Source organism: Falco punctatus (genome assembly GCF_963210335.1).
Source record: "Falco punctatus genome assembly, chromosome: 13".
Taxonomy (NCBI): domain Eukaryota; kingdom Metazoa; phylum Chordata; class Aves; order Falconiformes; family Falconidae; genus Falco; species Falco punctatus.
In genome coordinates this window covers 27694993-27707392 of record NC_137593.1, presented here as the reverse complement: position 1 = coordinate 27707392, position 12400 = coordinate 27694993, and the positions used below count along the sequence as shown (strand labels likewise).

At 50.8% G+C, this 12400-nt stretch overlaps 1 protein-coding gene across 1 annotated transcript in view; it reads right to left on the bottom strand.

Moving 5' to 3' along the window:
* Window positions 1-12400, bottom strand: part of EPHB1 (EPH receptor B1) — an 86009-nt gene that overhangs the window by 42696 nt on the left and 30913 nt on the right. The window contains exon 3 of the mRNA XM_080409742.1: window positions 11271-11952. Coding sequence (XP_080265868.1) covers window positions 11271-11952 — 682 coding nt within the window. The remainder of the gene's footprint in view (window positions 1-11270; window positions 11953-12400) is intronic.

Sequence of the window (12400 nt, the reverse complement as noted above, 5' to 3'; positions counted from 1 at the left end):
GAGTTCCAACCAGACAACACGCTACAGTAACTCAGTGTGACTCGGCTCCAATGTAACTACCATCAGGTCACCGTTGGTTGCAAGCACTGCTGGACAGAGAGGAGCATCTCAAAGCAGTTTCCAGGCTGAAGCACAACAGTGGAAAGCTATGGAAGGTCATTCTCTGCAGCTCATCAACAAGAGAGACGGAACGGGAGCAGGTGGCATTCCAACAGCTCTATGTCCAAGGGAAAACCAGAAGCATGTGGTGCTCCTCAAGGGTACGTACTAGGATCACTACTATTCAATACTTTCATTAGTGACAGAGACACTGGGATCGAGTTCACCCTCGGCATGTTTGCAGATGACAGCAAGCTGAGTGGAGCAGTTGATTTGCTGGAGGGAAGGGATGCCATGCAGGGAGACCTTAACAGGCTTGAGGAGTGGGCCCATGCAAACCTCCTGAAGTTCAACACTGCCAAGTACAAGGTCCTGCACCTGGGTCAGTGCGACCTGCAGTATCAGTATGGACTGGGGGATGGATGGATTGAGAGCAGGACTGTGGAGAAGGACATGGCAGACTGGTAGACAACAAACTGGACATGAGCCAGCAGTGTGCACTCGCTGCCCAGAAAGCCAAACATTCACTGGGCTGCATCCCCAGCAGCGTGACCAGCAGGTCAAGGGAGGGGGCTCTGTCCCTCTGCTCTGGTGGACCCCACCTGCAGTGCTGTGTCCAGCTCTGGGGTCCTCAGCACAGGAGACACGGACCTGTTTGAGCAGGTCCAGAGGAAGGCCATGAAAATGGTCAGGGGGCTGGAACCCCCCTCAGGCTGAAAGAGTTGGTGGTGTTCAGCCTGGCGAAGAGAAGGCTGTGGGCAGACCTTATTGTGGCCTTTCAATATATAAAGGGGGACTGCAAGAAAGATGGGGAGAGACTTTTTACCAAGCCCTGTAGTGACAGTACAAGGGGAATGGTTTTAAACTGAAAGAGGATAGGTTTAGACTGGATCCAAGGAAGAACTTTTTTGATGAGGGTGGTGAGGCACCAGAACAGGCTGCCCAGAGAAGCTGTGGATGGCCCATCCCTGGAAGTGCTCAAAGTCAAGTTGTTCAGAGCTTTGAGCAACCTGACCTAGTGAAAGATGCCTCTGCCCACAGCAGGGGAGTTGGACAGGATGACCATGGTTTTCCCACACCAGCTCACCCCCATGCCACAGCCGGGAGGCACACAACTTGCTCAAAAGCTTTCAGCCAGGGCAAGAACCTTTTGCAAATGGCACGAACACACTGGCACTGTCCATGTTGGTGCCACCACTGGGGACAGGAAAGATGCCCCAAGCTGCAGGGTGAGACAACACCCACTAACCCCATCACTGAGCACAGCCAGCTTCTCCCTGCCAAAACCGCCACCTGTGTCCCACATTGGCGGTAGCAACAGGCAGGCAGAAATAAGCAGTCTCCTTCATCCTCAACATCTGTTACACATAAGTCAAAGCCACCCGAGATTGCAGGGATTTACTGTACGTAGGCAGCTCGAGAAGCTTTTCTTAGCTGCCAAACAAAATTTGCACCTTGGGCTCTCTAAGAATAAGTTGTTTTAAATAATAATACATGATGGAGAGCTCACGAGCAGATCGGATGTGGAGGCAGGAGGTCTGTGATAGCTCCATCTCTCACCCCACCTCCCTCATCCCAGCACAGCCATCCCACTGCGAGCACCAGCCCCACTTGCCCAGTATGCTGCTGCAACAGATGCCCATGGCAGAACCAGGAGATTTGGGGTTTCGCCAGATGACGGTCCCCAGCAGCACCCAGAGAACATTTTCACCATGCCCAGAACCATTTCAAGCTTTCAAACAGATTCCTTGCTTTGCAACAGAGCAAAACCCACAAGCATCAAAGTAATCACCGCTTCCAAGAAGGGCGACTGACTCCCTCTGCACCATGGAGGGGACACGCATGCCAGCATGCATCAACACATCCCACAGCTACGTCCAGGGCAGGTTTCTTGAGGAATTGATTTTAAGCACCTCAGTGACATCACACCTGGATGCAAATATGTACTACAATATAGTTAAAAAGATTTAAAAATTGGATCAAAGTAAGTTGGTATCAAGTCTTACCTCACAGGCAATTTACCCTCTGGGCTGCAGACCCAGCAGAGAAAAGCTGGTTGAGCTAGGGTGGAAATTACCTTTTTTTTTTTTTTTTTTTTTTTTTTTTTTTTTTTTTAAGAAAATTACCTAATTACCTTTGTATATCGGTTCCCCCAGGATGCCTCTGCTTTTACGGAGGACTTTTAGACAGCAAAGCCCAGAAACCAGGCCTGAGGTCAGAGTCCTCTGCCTCTGGCGTGGCACACAGCCCTGTGCCCCAGGCTTTGCAACACTTGCCCAAAAAAGCATGGAGATGGCAAAGCTCTGCCATCAATGGCATCATCCTGGAGGGGCCCTGGGGAGGAAGAGATGAGACAAGACAAGGACAGCGTTAACCCAGGCATCGCTCTGTGCTCACGGGGATGCTGCTGCCAGGAGGTCAGTAATGACCACGTGGGATGCAGCCACACCAGCAGCACCAAGGTGGCCAGCTCCTATGCACAACCCTCTCCCCCCTGAAAGCCGTTTTCATACAATAAATACAGAAGCAGGTGAGCCCTGGGATTAACATGAAAACTAAGCAATGCAGTTCCACCCCATGCCGTTAATTAAATTTTCTCGGCTGCTGCTCACTGGGTGAGGCTCCCCTGGGAGCCCGGAGTGGGGGAACATCAATTCCCTCCTCATGTGGGTTTGCACATCTTAATTCGAGGCACCCACAACTGCATATTTAGTCTGGTTTGATGCTCCGATAGACAAGGCGTGGATCATTTCTTAGCTGTGTCTGCTGCACTAGTTGAAGACGGATGGATTTTCCCAGGGCTCCTCAGCACTCCTCCGAAGCCTTGCTTAAGTGTGCAAGCAATGCTTTGATTTAATCACTGCACTCCTGCTCTCGACGCATCCTCTGAGATACAAGACACCAGGCGTGACAAATGACCACTCTTAACACACTCTGAGCTAACACCCACAGCACCGCTCCATTTGTCACCGTCTGGGTGCAGAACGACCCAGGTAGCAGACACGGGGGTTTGGAGAGGGTAGAAAAATTAAAACTTCAGAAATCTGCACTGATTAGTTTTATTTTTCCCTCACGCTGGTGGGCCCCATCCTTCCTCTGCACATACTCGCAGTACCCCAGGCAAGTCCAACCCATCCAAAACTCTTCTGAAGTCAAGGGAAAGCAGGGCAAGGTACAGCAGCGTGCCTCACTCCACCTAGTCCATGGCTTTTTCATACCTTGCATTTACAAGATGGGTCTTTCACTTATTAAAACATCAGCAGCAAAGGCTCATTCCCCAAAGCAGAGGTTGCAGGAGACCTGCAAAGCCCATCTGCAACCCCAGGGCATGGCTCCCAAACAACGCCCTACACAGGGGAGTGCTGATGAGTTGTGGCTTGGGAGTAAAAAAAATCCCTTTTATTATTATTACTATCCAGCTGGGGAAAAAAATATCTAATTTTAAAATAATAGTAATGACAATTATTATTAGCCAGCTAGGGTAAAAAAACCTTCTTTTTTATTTTATTAATTATTATTATTAGCAAGCTGGAGGTAAAAAAACCCAATTTTTTTAAAAAAAATAAATTATTATTGCTAGCCTGCTGGGAGAGATGCTGGCTCCCAAAGAGCTTGCTACAAGCTGTACAGTGCCACACAGTCCCGAACATGGGAGATCTCAATCCCTTGGCAAGCAAACTGCAGCAAAACGGCGCCAGCCAGAGTCTGTTCCCAAAAGAACTCTCTCATGACTACTTAAAAAAAAAAAAAAAAAGTTATAGAAAGGCTTTAAAACTCCCCAGGCTGAGTCACCACTTTGCCAGGTGTTGGCCATTTGCAAACAAGGGTGGAAACAATGCGGGTGCCGGACGCGGGCCGGATCCTGCGCTTCCTCACGGCTCTCCCATTGTCCGAGAGAACAATCCCTGCTCTGGCTGAGTGCAAAGGGCCTTGGACACGATGGTGGCGGGGTGAGAGCCGGGTCTCCTGGGCTGGTGTGAGCGAGTGAGGTTATGAAAGCCGGGTGGGTTTTGCAGCCCCACAGCCACAGGGATGCTCATGGATCCGTGCTCATGGCAGCCCCTGGAAGCACACATGGAGCTCTGCACCCCGATATCCCCAAACAAGATCGGTTTCCCCAAGCACTTCAGCTACCACAGAAAGCTGCCTAGACACACCATTAACAAGCCAAACGTTTGGAAGCAGGTTTACACACCATTTGTAAACAGGCACATGAAGAGACCCTGGGGGGATGGCAGTGGGGAAATTAAGGGTTTTTTTTAGTTCCTCGTTGAAAACTGGAATCAATGTAACACTCAAAAGTTCTCATTATAGAGAGGGGAAATACATAAATGGTCCATGGTACAATTTAAGGAGGAAAAACAAGTGATATGCAGAAAAATAAAGCCCCACATCACAACTCAGGGGCTGTTCCCTAATCCTCCAAGGCCATGTGCAGCTACAGGTGGGCAAGGGCAGCCCAGCCCTGTGATGCTCACCTGGCCTCCACTCATGCCTTTGCCGGGGTATTTTCCAGGTTTCTCCTTCATTTCTCTTTTGCAGTGGTCTGGATCACAGGGATGACTGAGACCCTGCTCAGGATTTGGGGACTGAGCCAGAGAGCAGTGGCTGCAGTGCCTGAGCCTTCTCGCCCACAGCAGCCACCAGGACACACGGTCCTTCCCCATCCCTGCGCCAGGGGGAAAGAAAAGGGCCTGAATCCACCAGAGGACCATTTTGGCTAATAATGTCTAATTAAGACTTCCATTAAAAGCCATCACACTCATTAGAAAAAAAATGTAACATGGTTTTCCTGCACATTTTCCTTGCAAAATTATTACGGAGGTTAATGGATGTCCTTCATTAAGGCATAATTTAAGAAAAAACATACCCTTTTTTTTTTTTTTTTTGGCGGTGCAGTGATTCAAATGCTTCTCCTCGGCAGCGTGGCTGTGGTAAAACTGGGCTGCCTGTTCCACCCAGCGGTGGAAGCAGGGAGATCGCTGCCAGGAGAACGCAAAGCTCCCGCAACAAAGGGGAGCATCCCTCCATCCCCAGGCATCGCTGCCTGGATTTGGAAAGCGCTGGGATTGCTGCACTCCCAGTACAGCCTAGCCAGGGAGAGCGGCTTGGGCTGATGCAGGATGGCAGAGGAGGCAGGAAACTTGATATTGGGGGGGAGGAATAAAAAGCAAACCCATTTTGAGCGGTCAGAGGCTTGTGGCTGGGCTAAATCCATAATAAAACACCCCACAGTCATCTCCACTGCCGTTAGGGGTGGAAGGTGCCCCAGTTGTGCAGACGCTCTCACTTCAGTCTAAAACCAGCTTGTTTGATGGTTACTGTCTCCCAGGCGCCCAAGCCTCAGGGGAGCAGAGGCGCAGGGGAGGAGGAGACCCGCTGCAGCCCTGCCATGCCAGCACACTGCCCAGCCACCCCTCCGTGAGATGCTAAACAGGAAAAAAGCTTGAAATCCTACTTCCAAACCCACAGAAGAACATTTTCCCTGCAGAGCCACCTAAAGCATCGTGAGCATCAGCTGCAGCCACAGAAGGCTCCCTTGCATCCGAGCTGCCAGGCAGACATCCCACCAGTGCATCAACCGTGTGTCCACAGGTGCAGACAGAGACAAAAAGGTTTTGAAACAAACAGGTTGACCTTGTCCTGGTCCCCAGGAAAGAGCTTGAGAAAACACTGATGGCTTTTAAGCCTTATTTAAGATTGTGGGTGGGGGTCTCTGCAGGCACCCCAGCCCTTGATGTACCCACCCCGCTCTGGGATGCTGCCAGCCCTGTCACATGTCTTGCCATGGGATGGGGCAAGATGCCATCGTGCCATTGCACCCTGCAGATGCCAGAGCACCCCTCCACCAGCTACCCTGGCCATCAGCCAGTACAATGCCCCCAGCCACCAAAGCAGGGATGAGGAGAGGAATGCACTTCCCAAGCAAGCCGGGAAGCCGGGGCTCCACTAAACCACATCCACGGGCAGATGGAAGGAAAGATGGGCAGGGCAAGCACTTCGTTTTTCCCTCTTGGTTTTCACCTCCTGTTTTAGAGGAGAAAGTGTTCAAAAAGAGATCACAGTGGGCCAGGCAAGTTGGAACGAGACGCTGGAGAGGATGTGGTAGGGAGCCGAGAGGCGGTGGGGTCGGCTGGAAAGGAGATGCTTCCCAGCCATGGGGAAGCGCACAGACCAGCAGCAGGGAAAAAGAAAACTAAAACCACCCTCTAAGCAAAAAAGGGCCATTCTGCAGCCCCTGTGATGTTTCGCATGAACACCTTGACCCAGGCACTAGGGCAGCACAGAGCTGCAGCACCCTGGGACAGGTGCATCCCAAGGCACAGGAGAGCAGGGTCCCCACAACATGGCAAGGCAGCCCACAGCCTCCCTTGCTGGCATTTACCCATGGGACAAAACCAACATCACCTCCATCACCCCAGAAAACCTCTCCTGGGTGCCCCAACACACTCCAGGGGTACCAGGTTGGACAAGAGCACAGCAAAAAGGCAGGCAAAGGCACAGCCAGAAAGACCAAGAAGATCCAGTCCTCAGCACAAGCCACAATTTGATTGGGAAAACCTGACGTTTCCCTTGTTTTAAATGTTAGCGAATTATTCTACTACTAATTATAAAATGTTTGTAATTATTATATTAAAAAAAGATTTTATAATTCCCATGCTATACTATTGTTTCCAGTCTTCTGTGATGGATAAATGGAAGAAATCAATAATTACCACCAGGGCTGCTCAGCAGGAGCGGAGAATAACAGGAGGACCGGCATGGGGCTGCTCACTCCTTGACGTTCAACTAGTGGGACATGTCTCCCCCCTACCCCTTTCCCAAATCCAGCCCTCCAGGCACAAGGCAGGAGGGAAGGACAAATGGAGAAAGAAGACAAACTAAAGGGATGAAGAAAATCAGAATAAACCCACACATGGCTCTGGCAAAGGCTCGACACAGCCTGGCACATCAGTCTGCAGCCGAAGAAGGGCTGAGGGATCTCGATATCGATGGGGTAGGGGACCGGCTGCTGTGTGGAGAGCCAGGGATGCCTGGGAGCAAGGATGCTCGAGGAGAGGCCTCTGCTTCACAGGCATCACAGCCCAGCTTTGTTCTTATTTTCTGCATTGTTTTTTTGTGGGGTTTTTTCACTTTGCCACCCCTGCTAGCTCAGATTTCCAGCTGTTGCGAGCAAGCAGGTTAGTTCATTATCCCAAGCTGTGGCAACTTGGAGGCTTCTGACCACTCACAACAGGAATTTGCCAGGAGGCAAAAACAGAAAAGCCCAGGGAGCAGCTGGACCACTCTCTTGCCCCTTCCCCCTGGGTTTATAAATACAAAGTAGAAATTCGACACAAAGCTGATTTAGATCCAGACTTTTTACTTTGCCAGGTTCTCCGTGCAACTGAGTTACCACCTGGTAGTAGGGAGGTGAGAGAGAAAATCAGCGTGATTCCAGCAGACAAAAATACAGTGCCCAATCCTCAAAGTCAAAAGGGATAAAAGCTGAGACACCCACGACAGCCATCATTCTACTGAGGAGTTACCTTGCCTTCATTAGGTTTCAAACACCAGCAGAAAAAGGGTTTAATAATCTTCCTCAAGGAGAAGATGCAAAATCCACCCAGCATGCTCATCCAAGGTTTTGAACGATTTCCCTGGCCTCAGAGCAATCCCCGCTCCCACTTTTCCTCCCACCTCCTCCCCAGCACGATGATGCATTGCACCTTGACCACGCAAGAAAGCCATAAAGCAAGGCGGAGGGATGGGGCAAAGCAAGACAAATGGATTTAATATCAACCCGAATGGAGCGTGGGCTATCGCACTAAATGAATTATTCATTTTGGATTCAATAACAGCCTCCATTTCACATTGACCCACAGCTCTCATGGGCACAAGGTGCTGAAGAGGATGGGGGTAGGCAGTCCACTGGGGTTTTGGGTACGGCGTGCCATCACCCAGCAGAGAGCAACACGGCTTCGCACCAGCCAGGATGCCTGTGCCAAACCCCAACCAGCCCAGAACAGAAACAAATAACGGAGCAGATCAATAAAGAAACTCTCCTCCCCTCCCACCCCCATCTCAGTGTTGTAGTGGCAACGACCCCCCATCACTCTGACCCTACAACACAACGATAATCTCCTCAGGACTCAAAATAGCCCCAATGAAGATTGTGCTCTGCCTGTGCATTTCGTGAGCGGCTAAGTGCCGATAAAAGCTGGTATTAATAAATCCCTCAGCGGCCTCAAGCTCTGCTGTCAGCACGAAACTGCTCCAGTCTAATAGCCCCTTGATAGGCACAGCCTCTATCCCAGGGGGTGGGAGGGATAAGAGAGGGCTGGGGGAGCTAAACAATTCAACCCTATTTTTTCCCCACCGCTAAGGAATTAAGCCCATTTTCTCAGCCTTAAAATATCGAGGGATTTTTTTTTCCTTGGTGACAATTCCCCCAGGCTTTTTAAGTGGCTCATTTCAGGTTGATGAAGGCTTTGAGCATATGTCAGGAGCTTGTGCCTCCCAGGAGCCAGGGTGCGATCCTGGCAGCATCCCTGCAAGGCAAACCCAGTGGGTGAATGAGGCAGGGGAATACAACCCCTTTGAGAACAAAAAGACAAATAGAAAACAAACAAATTATTAGTTCTAAACCTTGTGATGTGCACCTCCTGCCTGCTGACCTTCGGGAAGGGCTGCAGTGGGCTCAGTCTTCCCCCACCATCTCCACAGTCCAGGAGAAGCTTGATGGCCAAAGGGTGCACAGGAGCTACCACAAAGCCAGAGTCCAACCAAAGAGCAGATTTTTACTCAAACACAGTTAATTTTCCAACAGTCCTAGTAAGCCCTGGTGCTGGTTTTGGTGAACTTCCAGGAGGGGCCGATGGGTTTATTGGGTTTCAGTTCCTCACTAACATTGAGCAGGACCTTCAAATGCGCAGGTCCCACGTACAATCCCAGCATTTTGGCCAGCCTCCTGACATGGGACCTGAGAAATACTCTCAGGACTGGGAGAGGGGAGTTATCAGAGCTCTGCTCCAGAGACAGCATCATACCAGTGCCCAACAGCACCCACAGAATCATCAAAAAAACACGGTCCCATCATCACACACATGCTTGATGACATGTAACCACCTGCTTGGTCTGCACCCACTTTCAGGACCCCAAATGCTGCCGGTCAATCCATAAACATTTCTACCCGCGTAGACCTGCGACAATCCTGAATCTTCCCCTCAAGGAAGCCAAATGCAAAGCGTGCTCCCCGTGCAAAGGCAAAATGCTCTCCAGGAGCTCTGCACAGCCCACCCTCAGCCAGAACGAGGGGTTTCTCCTTCAGCACCAGCGCTGCCGAGGAGTGGGAGCACAGCTGAAGATGGGCACTGCAGCACAGAAAGCTCAGCAAATTCCCAGTGTACAGGGGTCTGCCAGGTGCAGCTTTGATGGCGTGAACACATCATGACCATTTGGGGTTTGCACAAGAAAAGGAAATGAAGAAAGCCATGAAGGGTCTAACACCCACCCTGGGCAGGTTTGTTCCCATGCCTCTCATGTCCTGCTGTCCTCAATCCTCTGTCCTGCCCCAAATTACGAGCACTGGGAAGGTGGCAACACACTCCTCCCAGGGGGTTAGAAGCATTCAAGACACCACGTGGCTCCACCAGCCTGGCCAGCAGCAGATAGGAAGATCAACACCAGCAAAAACAGTTTTACATTATCATTGTTTGCCTATATTTCTGGCAAAATGACATTATTTCCCAATTCTAGTCTTTAGCTAAAGTTAGTATTTCTTTTTCCATTATGAGAAAATGTCATTTTGCCATCAAACCATGTGTGCTTTCCGTTTGTTTATTCAATAGCAGAGAAACGCCTTGCCAGAAACGCTCCGGTTTGCAAAGATCCCTCCCTCTGACAGAGCACTTCAGCTCCTCAAAGGAATAGACCATCTCCTGGTGGGAACAAAACCACATTCAGGCTCAACCATGAAACTTAAAGGAATCCGCCAGCAATGCTGCTGGATGTGAAAGCAAGGACTATGATGGCTTCCCAGTTGGTGGAGCCCTGGCACAGGAGGGCATTGCTGTCCCCACCTTGGCCAGGCAGGAATGTTGTTTTTCATGGCAAAAACTTACACACATTCCCAAGTTTAAAGCAAATGAACAAGCAAGCTGCTCCATAACTTGAATCCCAGCTTTGTCATTTTCATAAATATGGAGTTACAGGAGGAGAAATAACACCATGGTGCTATCCCAAGGAGCATCACAGCCAAGTCTGGTGCTACACGTGCTGCCACCTGCACCAAAAGAGGTCCAAGTCAGACCTCTTTCCATTGCCCCCTGCCAAAACCACACCTACAGCATTCTGACACCTGCCTTTGACCTTCTTCTTCTTCCCAACCCTTCCCTGACCTGGTAGCGCCCACCTTCTAGAAGCTATTTGGAAAGCACCAATGAAACAGGGTTTGCTTCTCATGCAAAATGCCCTCTCCTCTTCCCTCCTTCCAAGCAGTGCACAAAAGCAACACCATAATTTGGGAGAGGAGAAGGAACGGGCAGTGAGTAAAGCTAATAGAAAAAAAAAAAAAAGAATCTTCCAACAGGATTTGGGAAATATTCACCAGAACAGCGAAAGGAGATGAAAAGCAGCGAGCACTATTTCCATATTTATACTGCAGTGCTGCAGAGGACTCCAGCAGGCAGCAGCATGCTGGCGGCTTGGCTGGGAGAACCCAGAAAAACAACAAAAAAATTCCAATTAATACTGAGAATCAGAGAGGCTTCGCTGCAGTCGGGCCCGACGGCAGCTTCCCGGCTCCCGCAGCTTTGCTGGGGAAATAACGAGGCAGATGAAAGCGGCTCAGCTAGCAAGCGCCGGCCGGCGCAGCACTTTGAAGGCAGCAGATCAGAGAGGCAGCTTCCAGCGGGCTTGTGGCAGCAGCTGCACTGGCACAGCATCCTCGCCATGTTGCTCGCCGAGTCTGGCCACTGACCGGAGCACACCAAGAAGCCACAGGCTGACCACTGCTCACAAATCCCCGCCTGATCCCCAGAGCAAAACCACTTCAGGGCAGGCAAATGGAGCAGAGCCAATTTCCCAACAGATGTTGCCCAAAACAGGTTGTTTGGGGACAAACACTTCAGTAAACAGAGCTTAAAAAAAATAAAAAGTGAAAGTGCCTTGTTACCCAAAGCCAAGCTTACCTTTGCAAGCCACGTTGTTCTCCGGCTCGTAACCAGCCTTGCACGTACAGCGGCCGATGGGGACCATCCACTCCCCGTCCCCGTTGCAGTACAGTTTGATGGGCACATCCACCTCCTCAGCATTGGGGATGCAGGTGCCACGAGCAGTCACTAGAGAGGTGCTCTCCGCTCCTGTCATCGTCTCTGGGAAGATGGCAAAGTTCTGCACCACACTGGGACACTTCTTGAAGAAGACCCTGACAGACAGCAGAGACATACAAGCCCCGTAGTCCTGGAAAGCCAGGTAAAATCCATTGCGGGTCAGAGGCCCGAAACTTCTCACTTCTGTGTTCACCTTCATCAACCTGCCACCAAAGTCTACCTGCGAGAAGCTCTCGTCAGCAGCAATAGTGTCCACTTTGAGGTAGGGTGCCTCCGTCCAGAAGGCGGACTTCTTGGTGGCAATAACAGAGTCTGTCTCGTAGTAGTAGAGGTTGAAGGTCTCCTTGCAGGAGCCGGGGACATTGGGGAGGCTGCTGCAGTCCCGCACAGTGAAGCGCATCTCGGTGTAGATGCGGTGAGCTCCACGCCGGTTGATGAATGTGGTGAGGAGCCAGTTGTTCTGGTTGGGCTCGAAGACGTTGCACACCTGGTACGTACGGATGGTGTTGAGGTTTTCGTCGTAGCCACTGACTTCTTCCCACTGTACAAAGAAGAAGAAAAAAGTGATGAGGGGGAGGCAGAGGGACCTGCAGTGGCCCATGAGCTACAGAGGTACCACTCGCCCTGCACAGGGCAGGGCAGGGCTGGAAGGAAAGTGCCAAAGCCCCAGATGGGACTAGGAATGTGGTCACAGACACACAATGTGATGCACGTGCAGAAACACCGTGCAGGCTAGAACCAGAAGAAATCCTCTTGCTCCTGCATGCCTCTCCCCATTGCTCCCAGCTGATGCTAAAAAATCTTTCCACATCAGCAGCTGCCTTCGCAGACGTAAAAATGGGAAGAAATATGGTTCAAGCACCCAGAGGTGGGAGGGAAAGCAGCAAGGAAGCTACAGCTTCATTAAAGCCCAAGCCAGCACGTGGGCTGGAGAGCAAGCCTGACCCCAGGCTCTCGGCACAATGGGACCATTTTCCCCCGGCAAAGAA